This window comes from Saccostrea echinata, unplaced genomic scaffold (genome assembly GCF_033153115.1).
Source record: "Saccostrea echinata isolate AGI-Se365-2 ecotype Australia unplaced genomic scaffold, CSIRO_AGI_Sech_v1 ptg000033l, whole genome shotgun sequence".
In the NCBI taxonomy this organism is placed as follows: Eukaryota; Metazoa; Mollusca; class Bivalvia; order Ostreida; family Ostreidae; genus Saccostrea; species Saccostrea echinata.
In genome coordinates, this window is record NW_026889782.1 from 20,301,118 (window position 1) to 20,321,366 (window position 20,249).

Genomic DNA, 20,249 nt, shown 5'->3' on the forward strand with positions numbered 1-20,249 from the left:
TATATTGCAATAAAATATGTTAAATTCAATTCAACTTTTCACTCCGCGACTCTATGTCAGCAAAAACTCTAACCACAGCGCAACTCAACAGCTGACTCAAGCCCCTGAGGTTGGTATACACCCAGACTGCATTTTTTTTTCTTTTTAGTGTCATATACATTGAGGAAAAAATTAATATGGCAGTTAATAATTGTTTGAAGAGATATGAAGACTAGATACGCTAGTATAATATATCAAAAGGCTTTGTGGTTTACCTATAATAATGATTTTCAAAATCCAGTTTCGCTTTGTGCTTTTCGATCAAGGGAAATAACTCGTTGCTTCAAAAGTAACTCGTACATTTTCACATTCTAGATTAAGCGATTTTTATCCTGAGCGAGACAATATCTCTAATGGTGGAAAAAAAACCCTTCTGATTAATAACTATCTCCGATTTTTTTTTGTTGACATTATCAAAAATAATAAATTATTATCCAGCTACAAAGAGATAATTTTTATACGAATAACTCAACGTCACGCTTAGCTAAGATTAGTGTCGGCTTAAAAATCTCGAATTTACTCAACTTTCTTTACCGGACAGATGATCTGATAATATTTAGTATTTACCCTGGAACACAATTTGTTTACTCAGTTTATAGGTATATTCTCTAAGAAAAGATAAAAATATAATGTTATAAAAATTGCTTATGCTACATTTTTAATATAATTGTAAACACACATGTAAAATAAACAGACGTTTTCTTTGAAATCACAGGTGCTTGGGGAGAACGTTTTAGTATCAGAGCGTGTTGATTTTTATAAAAGGCTAGTTTAGGTTATATTTTGAATTTTTCAGTTGTAATACATGGTGAATGTGTCATAAAAATTATTTCATTTTAAAAACAATAAGCAAGAGTCAAACTGTCAAAGAACCCCTGGAGTACGGGGGGGGGGGGGGGGATCCCCAAGCACCTGTGTTTGAAATTAATGAACGATATGATTTTGTGACATGATAAATTCGTTTTCAATGCTTGCAATGTTTAAATGTATCATTTAATTGTTGTAAATTCGACTTTATTTAAGCACAGACATTTATTTTAATTAAAAGTATACTAGTTAATGTAAATGAACAGGACTTTATTCCATCCGAAAAGTTGACAGTTAAACACCTATTATTGAAAATAATCACTTTAAATGTACATTATACCTGTAAGATTAATATAATTTTGAAATTATAAAATGCATCGATGCATTGTTTGTGAAAGGTTAATCACAACCAACAAGATATAGAAATGTATCAATTTCTACTGATTACTACCCGATGATGTATCTTAACAATGGATACATGTATCTTACCACATAGATAAATGTAGAATGTTTTATCGTTAAAATGATATTAAATGTCCTACGGACCTGGGTGCGGGTCTGTCCTTATAAAAGTCAGGCTGTTCCTGATTATTAGGTATATTGTAGTTTCATAATACTCCTTAATATACATGTACAACACTGATATATTGCCAGTTATTAAATCAAAAAATGATATATAAGGTAGAACACATTTTTTTTTGGTTGAAATGGAATTTTTTCTCTACAATCATTACATTTTCTTTAAACATATATGAAAGAACCCCCCCCCCCATATTGCTAAATTACAATACACTGTATTTTTCCTCCCACAAATTTTGAAAATATTTCTTTTCTATAAGTAAACGGTGATTTTTAAATCCTGAGTTATCTCTCTTACTCTAAGTGCCATTACATCAATAAACCGTTTATTGAAGCTAATAGAATGTTTCCCTATTAGTAAACATGTAAAATACAAATTTACATAAATGCCGTTTACCAAAAGTTAACTATACACATACCTATAGTACACTTGACTTGTATTATTGTACTTTTTTGTCATAGGCGTCGGAAGCAAATTGAAAGTTGGGGGCTAATTGAAAGAGAAAAAAAATTCAAACCTGAAAAAAATATTTGACAACCAAAAAAAAAAAAAAAAAAAAAAAAAAAAAAAAGAAAAGGAAAATTGAAAATTGTCCAAACCCCCAAATCCTATTTCAGAGTGGGGGGATCGAACTTTTTTCAGTACCAATTCTTTGTTAAAAAAAAAAAAAAAAAAAAAAAAAAAAAAGCCCCCCCCCCCCGTTCCGACACCTATGTTTGTCAAGGGTTATAAAACCAAAAGAATTTTGCATCAATAGCTGTTGCATATAATTGCCAAAAAAATGTTTGATTTGAATGTACAGCAACAATTGCCTTTTTAAAACTTTCAACTAACCCCCCCCCCCCCCCAAAAAAAAAAAAAAAAAAAAAAAACAGAAACAAAAACAAAACAACAACAACAACAAAAAAACAAACAAAACAAAACAAACAAAACAAACAAACAAACAAAACAAAAACAAAAATAAACTTTACATAATCTTTTGTTCAAGACAACTTCTTTGAGATTCTTTTTTGTGTTATAATTTTAGGTTTACGGAAGAAGCACCATGTTGGAGGAATTCTTTACTAATTTCCAGTTGCTGCGCGATTTTTTTCACCGAGTCAATGAGTAATAAACCGGTTTTAAAATGTACAGTGCCATCTAGATGCTGAATTGTATAACCTTACGTAATATTAAAAACATATCCCTCTGTCTAATAATGGCTGCCTTGGTCGCAAATTTGATAGGGCTTCTGTCTAGAATTTGGTCCTCGCGCTCAATAGGCGACCACTCCTACAGGGCAAGCAAATACAAGCTTCCATACCCCCAAGTCCCGCATTTAGTCTTGGAAAATGACGTCATTAAAGGAAGAAAGATCTTAATAATAGGTGACGTACATGGTTGTCTTCAAGAGTTGAAGGAATTGTTGGAGGAAGCTAAATCTCGGTGCGCGGATCAAGAGGTACTTCCTGTGTTTGTAGGAGATCTTTTGTCTAAAGGACCATATCCGGTGGAAACCGTCAGGCACCTTCAAACTATGGATCATTTTGCGGTACGTGGAAACCATGATGAAGCGGTGCTCAAACAAGCTTTACTCTACAAAAGTACAAAAAATTACGAACTTCCAAAGAAGTATGAATGGGTGCCGAAGCTCTCTGACAAAGACATTACATACCTTCAGGAACTTCCGTATACGATATCCATCCCGAGTTTAAATGTGATAATTGTTCATGCTGGCTTACTACCAGAGATTGATCTGGTTGATCAGAATTTGACTAATATGATTATAATGCGAAATATTGTAAAATCTCCCGATGGATCTCTGACTGCTGCAGAATTAAAAAACGAAGGAGAGGCTTGGGCTTAGGTATGGCCTGGTCCAGATCATGTTTATTTCGGCCACGACGCTGTTAGGCGTTTACAGGAGCATGGGCATGCAACGGGTCTGGATACTGGCTGTGTGTATGGGAATGAACTTACTGGTGTTCTGATTTCTAAGGACAAAAGAGAATTTATTCACATCAAAGCAAAAGAAGTTTACAAAGAACCTGACATACATTTATGATACACTTCAAAAAAATTGAAATATGATATTATAATACAAGAAATGTTACCTATTATATATTAAACTTTCTACAGCATCATCCTTAAATTGTATTCAAGAGAAATATTTTAGTGCGCCTTTTTATCAAATTGTTTCCATGGTATAGAATTGGCAAATACTAATGTTCTGAATTATTCTGAACACATTGTGCATACATTCATTATGTGTGAAAGACGAATCAAAGCAATCATAGTTATTCTAATGAACGGTTACAAGTACATCACACGATATTTTTTTTTTTGCTTTGATCATCTGTACGTATTTGCAGTACTTAATACCTTATTTTTACTTTATTTTCTAACAAGAAAGACATGTACGTATTTGTTTTGTTTGTTCATTTGTCAATCCGTTATTTTAAAAAAAAACTCTCAAGTATACAAACGTTTCTTAACTGTATAAATGCAAGAGAAGAGACAAAATTCGTTTCGGGCGAATTCTGACTCTACTATTATTTATACCTCTTACAAATTTCTAAATTCCTTATAAAAATTTATCATTTCTCAAAAATTTCATTAATGACTTCTGCTAGTGATTTGAATTTAAAACCAAATTACTTTCCTCAGAAACCTTCTAAATGTTTGGCCGGACCACAACGGAACTCTTCAATGGATATAATTCAAATTTATATGTAGGTATCCAGTTCCGAGACTCAAGGTCAGATCTAAAAGGTTAAGGTCGCTACATGTCTATCGAAAGGACACCCGTTTTTAGGTCACCTGTGTCACTCAGGTGACCTATTGCTCTCCGTTTAATTTTGTCTGTCGGTCGTAAACTTTTGAACATTTTTAGCTTCTTCTCATAAACTGCTGAACCAATTTCAATCAATTCTGGCATATAGCATCTATGGATGAAGGGGGACAAAAATTGTGAATTTCATGGTCCCTGCCCCCCTGTGGCCTGAGGGGTGGGGCTAAAACCACCGGAATTAAATGCAATCTTTAAAAATCTTCTTTACTCCTGGACATCAAGCAGTCAAACTGTTGGCATGGTTATAATAAGCATTGGGTCCTCTACCAAAATTGTGAAATTCACGGCCCCAGGGTCAGGGGTTCTGGTGCTAGGGCGGGGCTATATAGATCGTATATACTCCTGGGTATTATTGAAACAAATGCATAGTTATGATATGAAAGGGTGCCTCTTCCAAAATTGTGAAATTCATGGCCCCAGGATCAGGGGTTCGGGTGCAAGGGCGGGGCTATATTGATCCTATAGTGAAGGTGAATTAGTTCTTTGAAAATCTTCTTCTCTGCCCCTGGGTATTATTAAAACTAAGTACATTGTTATGATGTCTCTTCCAAAATTGTGAATTTCATGGCCCTAGGGTCAAGGGGCCTGGTGAAAGGGGGGGGGGGCTCTATTGATTATATGGTGAAAAAGCATAAATTCTTTGAAAATATTCTTTTCTTCTGGTTAAAAGCAAAGAATCTAAGTGTATAGACATGATGAATCTGTAGTAAAAATGCATTATTTCTTTAAAAATCTTCTCTGTACCTGGGCATATCGGATGAAAAAAGAGTAAAAGTTTTAATTAGGAAGGGTATTTTTACCAGATTTCTGAACATCTGGACCATTTGGTCAAGTGTTCTGGTCCTGGCCAGGGCTCTATTTATTTGTATTCTACTGAGAGGAGTTATTTTCCTTTGCCATTTACGTTTGATAATTAATCACTGTAAATAATGTACTTGAAAGGTTAAAAGAATAAGATAATTATCCAATTTTTATTGTGTAATACAGAAAGTACTTTCATAGTTTTAATGATCATATAGACTTGTAAGTAATAGATAAATAAAAATGAGACAAACATAACTTATTGTCTTATTAAATGTTCATCAAAGACAAAGAGAGTCCAATGTAAGTGATTTCAACATGAAATTAAAATAGTACAGAAGCAATGATAGTTTGTTAATAGACTGAATGGTGATTGTGATAAGTGGGGAACAGATTAGAACTAATTTATGAACTGTAATAAATTAATACTAAACTGATTATTTCATTGATCCTGATCACCCCATTTCTCTTGCTTTTGGGCAACAAAGCTTCATCTATCAGTTTATTTTATGTTCTTTGGATACTCTAAATTGTTGCATTATACTCAGGTGACCGTTAAGGCCCTTGGGCTTTTTTTGGTTTGTTTTTGTTTTAAATAGTTTATATATCAGCTTTGTAACCTATGAAAAAATTTATTCGATTATAATATTCACAGAAATGGAATGTTGTTGAGTTCACCAACTTCTAGATTTAATTTTCGTTCAGCTCGTTTTGAAACTGATATACATGTACATGTATTATGTAAAATGGCGTTTTTTAAATTCTATCTACATGTTCATCATGCAGTCCATTCATCCTTGTACATGCATGTGAGGATACATGTATTTCTTGTTATATATGGGGATTATCTTCTATATATAACACTCTTTTGGGAAGGGAAAGAGGGTTTCGTCGCGAATTTATTTTGACTGTGAAAGTAACATGTTTGTTATATTGACTATGTAAATGAATCGTCAGTGAAAATATAAATTTTAATCAATTGATAAAATATTTAACTGTTTTTTAAAATGCAATGAATGTGTATAGCTTGTAATAAAATCCTTATTCTATAGATATCAACGTTTCACAAACGTATAAAGAACTCAACACACCAATTAAGCTGATATAAATTTTTAATTTTATTAAATGTGAATATGTAAAATTAAAAAAAGGCAAAGGTCATTACATGCATAAATTTTATTATTTTGTTTGATTTTTGGCATATTATTTCATCTACAATCGACAGTATTACAAAAAAGTCAAGAAGTACTTTTATATGTACATTGGTGTTGCATTCTTTTTCAAAATGTTTCTGACGAGACTGTAGCTCTACTTGTTTTTGATATTTAAAAAGGTAGAGAAAATGACAATACACTGGAACTTAAAACAATGATATCATGCAGCAATAAATAAAATAATGATAATTGGTTTATAGTCTCTTTTTGTGTGAAGTTTGATTGCAATCCAACAAAAACTATAGTAAGAGTAGCCTTTTGAAAGAATTTCACAAAAATGTCTATTTTTAATAACCATGGCAACGCCATTTATCAGAAACCGATGTTCAGAATATTCCATATGTATCTTAGTGTAATCTTCTTACATGTACAATTACATGTAGAATTTCTTTTTAGTTTTTATTAAAATTTGACCAAAACTGTAGGAGGAGTAGCCTTTGAAAGAATTTCACAGTAATTTCTATTTTTGATAACACTGACTATGGTGTTCATTAAAAAAAACGATATTCAGAATTATATATCTTAGTGAAGTCTGCTTGAGTACCCAAGTATATTGAAATCGGACTAAAACTAAAGAAGGGTGAGCGTTTTGAAAGAATGTCAAAGAAACTTCTATTTTTAGTAGCCGTCGCAACTCCATTCATCAAAAGTCAAAACCTGCACACCTACACAGTGTTATGTATCTGAATGTAGTCTACTTTTGTATTATTGACAGTTATAATACATTTACCTGTACTTTTCTGATGGACTGAAAGTGAGCTCTTTAAAAATTTTTTTGATACAAATGTGGTAAATAAATAGCTCAACTATTGTTGAAACGGTTAGAGATAAAAGTTTTAAAATATTATTTATGATTTACATGTAAAAGATTAAAAAAGGCTTTGGTTAGAATGAAGGCAAAATTGAATGACATGCAATTTTTTAATTATAATTACTTGTTTGTGTACCCTGAGATCTAAATTTAAAATCCAATACGTTTCTGCACATATACTAGAAATATCCATTTATATGCAAAAAGTATATTACGGTTACCTCTGTGACTGTATGAGGGAGTTATGGTAGGAAAGTGTGATGCAGGGAGAGACTAACAGTCAGACGGACCAGGATAACAATCTAACCGAGATTTATTAAAATGCTCTGGACAAATATCAGATCATTATTTTTTTTTCTAAGCAACAATTGAAAAAAAAGTAACATTCTTTAACTTTGTTGAAGGACAGATGATACAAACAGAATAATAGACACCCAGACTGATATTTATTTTTGGACGTATATTGATTGTAAATGATGCAAATATCATATTTATAAATTATTAAGAAATAATAAACCTTCTATCATGTTCAAAATTCTACTTTTGTGATGCACCTTTATAGATCTACATATATTTAATTACTTTATGGGACATCATTTTGAAACATTGAATGAAAAATTAAAATCTCTGCGGCAAAACGTATTTAATTTACTCATTACGACATTGTTTTAGTGGTAATTTTTAAGATTTTTGAAGAAAGTTTGTGTATATCACCTGTTCTTAAGACGAGGGATTTAAGAAGACTTTTAATATTATTGTTCTATACATGTAGATACGCATGTGTATGGCATGCAATATCTCTATAGAAAGGCAAAAAAGACTAATATAATGAATATGATTTAAAAATGAATAAAGAGGCCATTAATTGAAGAAGACAAACTAAGAAAAGCTTTTGTGGCAGTCCAGTCTATTTCATAATTTAATATAAATCAAGCATATCAGATGAAATAAAATTTGAAAATAAGAACAGGGAAGGATACACAATGCAAAATATGACGGACTTAAGAATTTTAAAAAATCTAAAATGATGAACAAAACATCAGACATAATAGAATATATATATATATATATATATATATCAAACTAAATTTCTAATCATGAGTCAATCATTTCACTGTGTAATATAGGTAAAACTATAAGAGTTGTTTGTTGTTCTCATGTTCAAATGGAATTCGTTGCCACAGGCTACCTACAAAAATATACCATAAAATCATCTGTTACGTTTTTTGACGTTCATCTTTTCATTTGAACTTAAAATGCCTATAATGTTATAACGTAATTTCCTTTAGAGTAGAACGACAACATGAACTAATGACATTTAGAGTAGAACGACAAGGATGACCTAATGAAACTAAAATGTATAGACCGTGATATACGAGGGGTGATCAAAAAGTTCGCGAACTAATTGAATTACTTCTTTGAAAGAAATAAAATGAAGTTTCAGTGTTTATTATTTTTTAAAGTAGTCCTCTCCGATTTTAATGCACATCTGCCATTCTTCTGCCCATGCGCGAATCACGTGATCCAGGCAGTCACGTGACATGCTCCGAAGCAGTCTGTTCAGAGAAGCTAAAAGATTATCCGAGTCTTATATTTCTTACCATGCAATTTTTTTTTAATAACAAAAACAGTCCATCTGTCAGAAATGGCCAAATCTCGGCAATAGGATGGGTGGATAAGGATATCCCTTCCCACAATTAATATGGTGACCCATCACAACCCGAGTCCTCTTTCTCGGGAGAGTCATTTATCAAATGTGGATAAAGTATGGGCGCCTTCTTTTTATCATATCTCATATGTTTAAAGTCTAAAGTAAACGATATTTTAGAGATTTAATAATTATATTATTGTTAAGATATACAACCATTTTTCTAATTGTTACTTGACGATGTTTCATAACAAATTGCTCAACTAAGGACACATCTTTTCCCCGGATTGATTTCGCTGGGCAACAGAACAAACATCATTTTAACCGTCTCCCTGTCTTTACTTAAACAATCAATCCAATTAATGATTGAACTTCTGGTAAGTCTTTTGTCTTCATAAACCTTGTACAAATTATCGTACTCTACTGCAAAGGAATTTCTAAGATATACGTTAAACTTTACAGCCGTTCGTTGCCCGGGTACAACTGAGTCAACCATTTTTTGTCACAAGTGACCTACATATTGACGTCATTTTCACATTGTGATGTCACAAACACGGAGCAAAACATTATTTAACATATGTTATTTATAGAAGATGTGTATGACTATGTGTGTGCCAAATTTCATTCTGATCTAAATTGTGGTTTTGTAAATATAGAGATAGTTCGCGAACTTTTTGATCACATTATTTCACATTCATAAATCAACGAACCTCATTTTCCTTCTTTGGATTTAAGAAGGCCAATCATCAACCAAAACCTTCATTGCGTCTTCCTATGAAGTTAAAAAAAACTTTAAAGGTAGGACTTTTAGATCAAGCATATAGTCTGACAGTCTTGACATTTACAAAGTACTAATGCTTACCTGCCAAAGTCAGACAACAGTAGGTAGTTTAACAGAACTTCATATTGTATAACAGAAATCTAGACTTTTTAATTCTACAAAGATATGCTTTTACTTGTCTCAATTTTTCAGACTTTGAATGACAAAATATTTGAGTGATGTTACATACTATCCTCTTGTGTATGACATTTTCATCCATTGAGACAAATTATAAAAAAAAAAAAAGAAAACAAATCATAATTTTTATAAAAATTAAATAATTCCGAATCGATTGATTGATTGTATGTTGTTTAACGTCCCGATCGAGAATATTTCACTCATACAGAGACGTCACCATATACCGGTGAAGGGCTTCAAATTTAGACCTTTAATCGTTACTCAGGGCCATTGAGCAGTGAGGGTTCTTTATCGTGCCAACGCCTACCCTGACACGCGGCCTCAGTTTTTAAGGTCTCATCAGAAGGACCCGCAGCTTTCACTTCAAAGAGCCGAGCTTAGAATCGTCTTGACCTGGGTTTGAACCCAGGACCCTACGATCACGGATTACGGAGCGAGCGCTCTACGGACTGCGCTACCATGATGGTCAATTTCTAATCACAGTAATACACATAAACTTACCTTTGCCTTTATTGCATCCTCTAGTTTTTTCATTCTCAACTGTAGTACCTGAAGCTGAAAAAAATATATAACACACTATAAATGAGGCAAAGAGAGTATGGAAGTAACAAATGAATGAAATGCACAAGAAATGTAGTTCTATTTTAATTAAAGTTAAGCTTTAGGGAAAACGCGTTCCTAATGAAAGCTTAAGCCTTGCATTATACGAATGTGATGGTATATATTGTCGTTTTGTACATATTGTCGTCGGCGACAATACGTACTTACCCTCACTGCACAAGTTGTCGACCATCGGTACATATTATCGCCAGCTGAAAATTACACATGTACATATTGTCGCTGGCGACATTATGTGCCTACCCTCACTGCACATATTGTCTCCCCACAGATATTGTTGCTTAAAGATTATTTGTTTTTGTTTTTTGTAGTTTTGTGAATGTTATTGGTGTGTACATCACATTGACGTGTCTCGTATGCTTTTTCATGCAACGCGATTTTAACGGTACATATTGTCGTCCTGATCAAATTATGTACCTACCCTCACTGCACATATTGTCGTCCATCGGTACATGTCGCATGACAATACATAACAATGCTTCCACATAAATATGACTAATCATTGCTTTGCTGTTCTTGTAAAGAAGATTTTTAACGAATTTTCCTATACATTCCTTTGTAAGACTTAAGTTTGATCCCCCTTTTTGGCCCAACCCTAGCCCAGGAGCATGATTTAAAGAACTTGAATCTACACTACTTGAGTATTCTTCCATAAAACATCACTAATCATGGGCTTGCTGTTCCTGAGATTTTTAAAGTTTGCTGTAGGGTGAGTTAACCATGCATCGGACACATACCTCAGAGTTGTGGAAAACTTTTTCAGATAGCCAGTCATTTGGACTGGCAAGAAGACAAAATAAGCCGGTCCGAAGTGATTGTTGCCGGTCCGAAATAGTAGGTCGCAAAATAAAAAAAAAAAAGCATAACATATATTTTCTTCATTACACATCTATTTACTTAATAATAATATATAACATTCAGTCTCCATCCCCAAGTCCTCTTCCGTTTTCGGTTTGTTTGTTTGTTTGTTTTTTTTTTTTATTATTATTTATCATGTTTATAACAATACTAGATTTCGCCGCTTTGGGGCTGGTGACAATGCTAATTCAGCATAGTAAACGAAATTTTTTTTTAAACAATTATGCACTTGGGAATTATATTAACCTAGAAAAATTGAAGAAATTCTGTGCATCGATAATAAAGATATCAACACGATCAATGAAAAACGAAATCCGGGACAGTCGGAAGTATTAGATTTACCGCTTTCCCCAACTGTGTTTGAATTCTTTCTGTCGAAATTTTTCATATTTAGATTGTCTTTATTATGTTTTCTACCTAATTCTGTCCCAGTTGTAAATTTAATAGGTCACGAGACCATGCTGGTTTCGCTTTCATCTATAGCCTCGATCTCGTAAAAAGAAAAGTACCGGTATTACGCAATCGCATATAAGTAATTATGCTAGGAAGTGCGCCGATGATAAATGAAAAAAAAAATAACCAAAAAAGGTGCCGGTCATTTGGACCGACATCGATAGCATTTTTACCGGTCATACGCATTTTTTGCCGGTTTTGCCGGCATGACCGACAGTTTTCCACAACTCTGATACCTTGCTTCGGACAACTTTAAGCAATAAACTTTCATTGAACCTGAGTCTCCCCGTGTTTTTACTTGTTTCTGTCTTAAAGGTGAAGAATTAAACTTTTTAATGATGCCGATTTTTATTTTCATGTTGTGATAAAAATACCACAACAATGGCCTTGAAATAACGTCATATTTTGCACCATCAAAGGGGAGTAACCAGAATTTTACGATTTTGCAATTTTTAGAGTTGTCGTTCTTTTAAATAGACGTCAACGGAACGGGTCGGACCTTGGTAAAAATTGTCAATGATTGATAATATTACAGATTTTTTTCAAAAATTTTACTTCAATGTTTGTATAGTATATTTTAGAGTTTTTTTAACTAGTATGTTTATTTCACCTTACATCGGACACAAATTAACCATGCATCGGACACTTTCCGATGCATGGTAATCACTTTCATTTTCATGTAAAACCCAAATGACAGCTGTTGTTTACGGAAATAGAAAATAGAAACTCTAAATTTTCAATGAAAATACAAATTATCGATATATGACTACTAGAAGTGGACTCAATTTATTTCTTTAAACTAGATGATTATAACCCACGAGACAAAGGCGCGAGTAGCCATATTACTAGCATTATAAAGCCTTTCTAAGGCGATGTGATGCAACTAAAATCTCTTCATATTTGTGGATCGAAATAGTCATTAAAATTTAATTAGAAGGTTAATTTTTAAATAAAAGATAAAAATGTTTCGATATCACTAATTTTAAAGCACCGAGATCAAGGTATAATATTTTTCTGGTTTAAATATCGTATGTCCGATGCATGGTGAATATTGTACGATCCATGGTGAATTCTGACTTATTTCGAAAAAATCGGTTTCTAATAATATTTTCTCAATAAATAGGGCACGATTGTGTCAAAAATTTATATTTTAACCACATACTACATGTTAAGTTCCATTTTGATAATGTTCGGTCGGTAGCGATATCGCTAGAACTTGTTGGAGTGCAAGGGTGTCCGATGCATGGTGAATTCACCCTATATATTCCTATGTAAAAGTTTGATCACCCATTGTGGCCCAACCCAAGCGCTTTGGGTATTGATTTGAACAAACCTGAATGCACACTAGGTAATCTAGCTTTCACATAATAATAAACTCTTCCATTAGTTATTGAGAAGATTTTGAAAGATTTTTTCTGTATATTCCTATGTAAAACTTTGATCACCTACTGTAGCCCCACCCTTCTCCTGGGGTTCATGATCTGAATAAAATTGAAGCTATACTTTATGATGAAGCTTTCACATAAACTTCAACTTTTCTGGCACAGTGGTTCTTGGGAAGAAGATTTTTAAAAGATCTCACTAAATTTTAACTAATTCTTAATTATCTTCCCTTGAAAGAGGGCATGGCGCCCTTCATTTGAACAAACTTGAATTCCCTTTATCCAGATGCTCTGTGGCAAGTTTGGTTGAAATTGGCCCAGTAGTTCTTGAGAAGAAGCTAAAAATGTGAAAAGTTTATAGACGGACGGTCAGACGGACGACAGAGAAAATGTGACCAGAAAAGCTCACTTGAGCTTTCGGCTCAGGTGAGCTAAAAATGTCAACCCAAACCCAATTATATCGGCACATGTATAAGAATAACGCAAAAATATTTTCAAAATAATCATTACCACTGAACAATTTATAAAAAAAAAAAAATAACATTCAATGTCCTAGTATACACTAAACAAAATTGCTAACTACTCACTTGTTATTCTTTTCTTAATTGTGAATTGAACATTTGCATAATCAGTACTAGTATATCTAATATGCCATCTTTTCAAATACAGTGGGGTTGACAAATCTCTTGGTGTCATAAGACCCTTAAATGACATTTTTGCCAGAAAACCAATTTCCCAACGTGCACTGTGCACAGTTTTTGCCCAGATTTGAAATTGGTGATTACCTACAGTGTATGATGGTTCATGAGATTGCAACAAAAGCAGTCTTCCGGTTAAGAAAATCAAATAATATACAGCAATTGACTATCATTTCGCCTAGTAGTCATCCAGTGCCTTGGTATCCATACCCAGTCCACCCAACTTCCGGTTGCCCCAATTTTGTGGAACAATCTTTAAATTGTCCTGTGGTGCTTACTTAATGCCGTGCCTATCTATGATAAACATTTTTATGTTTGTTAATCTATTTGCAACAAACTATCACTAGAGGTATGAATACTCTTTCAATTGTTCTAATCTTTTTTTTTTTTTTTTTTTTTTTTTTACAAATTTCTCCAAAGGAACCCACTGCAGACACCATACTGTCTGCTTTAACACGCTCTTCTAGGGTCAAACGCCGCATACGGTGTGTTTTTTTCTGAGTTTTTAATTGGTACAAACTTAAAGAACACAAACACAAAGAAAAAAAAATACAAAATTATTCCTCCAAAAAAGCATGCGCACTATTTTCATTTTTTCTTTGAAATGGTTACGCTTCAGTTAACACTGTAGTTATTTATCAGTTAAGACATTTAAATGCCTAATTATTTTACTTAAGTAACATAATTTTATATCAAATACATTAAAAGCAATTTTGTAAAGTAAAATATTAATTTTCTTTGGTGGTGCGTTAGCAATTTTGTCTAGTTTATATAACGAGAATAAACGAATAGGCTGATTTATCAGATATATAAAGAATTATGGTATCTTGGCATATCATAGTGGTGTACATCAATCCTGGAGACAAGTTGACCAAAACCTTTTCTCCCTACAGTATTGCGAGTAATGCTAAATAAATACTTGTTTACTTATCTGCCATACACTTTGTCTATCCTTCTGTTTGTCTTTCTCTGTGTCTGTCTCTCTCTCTTTGTATGTGTTTGTGTTAATCTCTCTCTCTCTCTTCATGACCTTAGTAAATATTCGTCAACATAATATATCGGCGACAAAATATGCAAACGTTCACAATACATATTGTCGCTGACGACAAAATGTGCCGATGCATGACTGTACATTTTGTCGTCCATTACGCAGGAAGAAAAAAGGGGCTCGTCTCAGTACATATTGTCGCCGGCGAAAATATGTACCGATGGACGACAATATGTGCAGTGAGGGTAGGATCATATTGTCGCTGACGCCAATGTTTACAGAACGACATTATGTACCGCTATCAAAAAATCGAACTCATGTCTCTGCATGGATGTAAACAAATCAACTGATCTTTTTTTTCTAGAGCTTGTGTTCTCTCTGGTGATGTAGCTAGTTTTTTTTTTAAGATTTTGCCGCCTGCATTTGATTCAGAAAGAAAACCTTATTACAAATTAGAAAACAAGTTAATAATAAGGAGGAAAATAGAACGGTAAAACACGGTGGCATTATGATACATGTAACGTTGAAAAAAAAAAACCTGAAAAAAAAAATATTTCAAAAGGCCGAGAGGAAAAAGCCAAGAAATACTACAAACTGTTTCAGAAATTAGAGCAAAACATAGAACTCAACAAAATCAACATAAAATACTGTACACGGATGATAATGAAAAACTGGATAACTGAATGGTATCTTTACCCCCAAAAAGTTAAGAGCGTCTGTTTTATCGTTGTAGAACATTTCAAGAATCATTATGAGTAAAAAAATAGAAAAAAAAAAGAAATGTAATGACAAATATATCAAATTCCTTGTTATATGTAAGTTTACGTGTAATTACTAGTATATTTATTATAAGTAACTGAGAAGGGGGGGGGGGGGTGATGCAACATAAAATGATTCACATTGTCCAAAGTATTTTTACCATCATATGATTTTATGCATGCTTTTTGAAAAGTGAACTTAGATCAGTCTCATAAATATTTTTTTAAATAAAACGCAATTTGGGAACGGGACAAAACCACAGAACCCTAGAAATTCAATCAAATAGATCGTTGATAAGTTATGGTTTTAATGTATCTAAATATGTTAAGTTAGGGATAATAAAGGCTCTCCGGATGAGACAAACGCGTAATTGGTCATTTTGTAAAGTGTAAATTACTGTATATATGTCACGTTAGTGCCAAGCCTGTCCAAAGTTTCTTAAGTCATGCGTTAAGAATATTATTAAAATCACCTTTGTGTTTGTATTTGCATACTCCCCTTTTCCTCTGCATTGTCGATCAAAATATTTTTATATAAAGAACAGATCTATAGTTTTGATGATGGTAGCAATGCAGAATTGAACTTCTCACATCTAGACTGAGAAATAAGTTTTATGAAAGTGATATTCATAAAGTAGTCTGAATAAATAGTCTTTCTGTGTGTACGCTTAGAGCTTATTGTGCCAATAAAACCTAACAGTGAGTTTTCTAATACAATTAATCAGTTAATAGGACGGATTTTGGTAAGGTTAATCGAGTGACATTTTTGTATTTGATTTATTCCAATTTTTTTCTTTTGATAGAAAACGTTATCTATTTTTCTATCATTGCAGATCATCAAGTTTTCGCAACATCATATTTATAAAAGAAAACAAATTTTCACGAATTTTGATTATTGTTGTAGATAATTTAGAATACAAACCTGGTTCTCTTCTTCTTTGAGTTCTGCTTTCTTTTGTACCAATTCCTTTATGGCCTAAAACAAGATTATACATTTTAAAGCTTTTTTCTTTGATTTTTTTGTTTATTTTTATCAGCAAATATGAGAGAAGTATTCCTGACCCGATGATTCTTAGAATTTTTTTAAATTGATGTGAACCATAACTTTCTGTAACCTTGATACTAAAGACAAACAAATGTTAAATCACAGTTCCAATTTCAGGATATGCATGGACAAAAATTTAATTTTGGTTTGTGAAAACTGGTACCATTTAGATAACTAAACCCAACAAATTAAAATTTAAAAACAATATAAAGAAGATATCTTGATAAAACTCACATTCTCCGGATTTTGTTATTCTATAACCTTAAATAAGTATGGGAAATTTTCCTAAAAAGTTACGTTTCATAGAAAGTAACCATAATTATATCTACATGTATTATAACGGATGTTTTCATCATATTTCCATAGCAAACACATGTCTTTTTCTCGGTATTTTACTACACATGTGTATTTCTTTAGAAACCAGTAAGTAATCTTTATGAGAAAACAACAACAGCTTAAAAAATCATGAATCCTTTGTTGGTTTAGCTGCTAAATAGCAAAAAAAAAAAAAAAAAAAAAAAAAAAAAAAAAAAAAAAAAGTGGTTACTTATCCACAAAAACATTTCCATGATATAATAATTATTTAGCCATCAATGAGTCTTAAAACACATTTTCTATCAGTATAGCGTGATGAATTGCTGAGATCAGTGATTAAATGTATGCGCATATTAATGAAATTATTGCACACAATAAATGATTTGATGCGCGCAACAGTATCGATGCGAACATCAATTCATTTGCATACCAAAAAAAAAAAAAAAAAAAAAAAAAAACGGAGGGGGGGGGGATAACTGCTCTCAACACGAGACTCAAGGCTGAGTATGATAGAACACTGTAAAGGCCCATAGAAGTATAAAGCAGAATTAACTCAGAGATGAAGTTATATTGCCCGGGAATTTCAGAAATCTGGTAAAATACCCTTGCTTATTGTAACATGCGAGACCCGAGCGATCTCCATGGGATCGGATTTTAGCCCCACCCTTCAGGTCAAAGGGCGGCAGGGGCTGTGAATTTTACAGCTATCGTTTCCTTTCACCCATAGATGCTATATGCCAGAACTGGTTGAAAATGGTTCAGTGATTATAGAGAAAAAGCTGAAAATGTTCAAAAGTTTACGACCGATGGACGACGAACGACGACGGATGAAAACAAATAGCAATAGGTCACCTGAGTGACTCAGGTGACCTTAAAATAAGTTTATTCTTAGAACTCTGTGTAAATTTCTTGATTACCTCGATATAAATAAAGATAACCCTTGCTTGCAACAACTCTTCTGCAGCAATAATTCAATTACAGCAAAATTCAATTAAAGATATAATTCTTTAACTTATGGACATGTTGAATTGAAGATATCAATGAAATATAGATGCTCTCTCTCTCTCTCTCTCTCTCTCTCTCTCTCTCTCTCGTAAAATTTATAATTTTAGTAACATTAATTCATATGAAAAGACCTATAATTCAAACAAAACAAAATCAAATTATAGTTACCACATCAACTCTGTCCTTAAAATCTTTATAAATTGCACTCTGAAAGAGAAATGTTTTTTTTTTTTTATAATAAATGTATATGTATCATTTCTATTTCAAATATATTTTTGAATACTTCATGTGCCATTGAATACTCGATGTGTAGATATGGAAATGAGTGAAATCAGTGCTTATACTAATTCTATAGAAAGCTTAAGCCCCTTATAATTGTATCACATGAGTAATAACATTTTTATTTTATTCATTTTAATGCTGATGTTTAAACACTCATTGAAATTGTCTAAAAAAAATATGGGTCTGAAATTTTTAATGTTAATTATTAGGTAAGACTTTCCTTATTAAATTTACATAATTTGCAGATATCGATCTCCCCCCCCCCCCCCCTCCTCTGAAATAAAAAAGGTGGGGATAAGACAAGTTGATCAAACTCATAAATAAAAAAAAAGTGAATAATGAACAGGGAAAAACATAGCCTCCTGGAATCCCAGAAGGTTGGATCAGAAAACCAATTTTTCTACCATTTTACCAAGACATTACTTCTGCTCAGTAATTGTGAAAAGATACATAAACTAAACCAATAGGCTAATAGATATACCATCTGGTCAGTATCAAGTATATATTTAAAAAATCATTATTTAGTCTCTGAGAAAAAAAATGACGAAGCATCCTGCTTTATGGGTTCATTTCCATATTTTAGTTTGCATACTATGGATGTTTTTGACCTTGATACCGGTCAATATTTGCTAAGCATGAAATAATTTTTCATATATATGACCTGATAGTAATTCTAACACAAATTCCAATTACTTCTGTTATACATTTGAAGAAAATGTGATATAAAACCTCTATTTTCTAAAATGCCTTCATGTCATTAACAAATAATGAATGAAGCAAAAAGGATTATGCTATTTATTCAGTAAATAAAAATTAAGAAAAAAAAAAAAAATCAAAAACCTTGTTCACAATTTATATTAGGACAAAATTTAGAATAAAAGTTGCAATGAAGACGCAATCCATTGACTTAAATTTTAAATATTAGATTTTATTTCTGTATAGCCTTTCTTATCTTAGTTTTTCTTTTTGATTTCAATCAGTATATGTTAAATACACCATCATGATTCTTATTTACATGATCATAGTTCACAGGAAGTAATGGGAGAGAACAACTAATTATGCATATTACGGAGGAACAAGACTTTGAGCTGTAAAAAGTGTAGTCACTCAGCGTTTTCTTTCCTATTTTGAATCATACTAATCTAGTATTTACTTTATATCTTAATACATCAGATTTCCTGAATTATTTAAGAGTTTGGCTGCACAAATATTGCTGCATACAGTGTCAAATTGAAGTTTTTTATTCTTCATGTTTACGGGTCCATTTGTGGGTTAACTTTATAAATATAATAATACGAAAATATATAGGGTCCTTGAAAAAATGCATATTAGGCTCGGCTAACGCCTGGCCGAATATGCATTTTTCAAGGACCCATGTATTCCCGTATTACCTCTCTAAATGTCTACATATCTAATATTTTGTGTTTCCTGCTTTACAAAATAACGAGGCATGGGTTGTGATCTGTTTTTATGAAATAAAACTGATCATGTAATCATGCACATGATCTCACTGCTCTAACTGATCACATATGACGTCACTGACTTGTTAGATATGCAGCAAAAAGAAACAGATTTTGATTTAATTGGGCGCACGTATTTTAAAGAATGCCTCAGTGAATTGATATTATTTTAAAAAAATTAATCGCTCGAGGTTATCAATATAAGTCTGAAAGAGAAAAAAAAATGTAAGTCTTATCTGATGTATTTCAGATGCATCCTTAAGTTCTTACATTTCCAGGAGCTCGATACATTGCTGTCACGTCTCTTTGGACCTACAAGAAAAGATTATATTCCTTGTTTTTTTTTTAAATTCATTATTTTTGGATATGTTTTGTCTCTTAGTATGAAACGATCACTGTCTGACAAGATCTCGATTAAATTGTTAAGAAATCTAAGTAAAACAATTTCAAAGTATGAAGTTTTTGATATTAAATACAAACTATTATTACATTTTTAACAGTGAAATACTGTAATTTAATTACTGAATAAAAGTGATATTTTGACACTTTGTGAAAGGATATCACAATGGTATTCTCACAGTGTGAGAATATCAGAAGTGCGGCAAAACTTACGATTTGAATTCCCTTCACGAAGAGTGTTTTTTAAAACCCCTAGCCTTTTATAAGATAGAGTTAATGAGCCCTCCTGACAGAGACAAA

The 20,249-nt window shown here is 32.4% G+C and overlaps 1 protein-coding gene and 1 long non-coding RNA gene across 2 annotated transcripts; one reads left to right on the forward strand and one right to left on the reverse strand.

Moving 5' to 3' along the window:
- Positions 1–555: 555 nt before the first annotated feature.
- On the forward strand, positions 556–3,831 carry LOC133198736 (bis(5'-nucleosyl)-tetraphosphatase, symmetrical-like). Its single transcript, XM_061334747.1, has 2 exons — positions 556–638; positions 2,454–3,831. The coding sequence occupies exon 2, from the start codon at positions 2,571–2,573 to the stop codon at positions 3,270–3,272; it is 702 nt and encodes a 233-aa protein (XP_061190731.1). The 5' UTR covers positions 556–638; positions 2,454–2,570; the 3' UTR covers positions 3,273–3,831.
- A 4,367-nt stretch (positions 3,832–8,198) lies between these two features.
- Positions 8,199–19,862, reverse strand: LOC133198737 (uncharacterized). Its single transcript, XR_009722570.1, has 6 exons — positions 19,821–19,862; positions 17,977–18,015; positions 16,366–16,419; positions 10,190–10,243; positions 9,441–9,502; positions 8,199–8,271 (listed from the first exon to the last, which is right to left on the reverse strand). It is a non-coding gene; the product is annotated as an uncharacterized LOC133198737 (long non-coding RNA).
- Between the last annotated feature and the right edge of the window lie 387 nt (positions 19,863–20,249).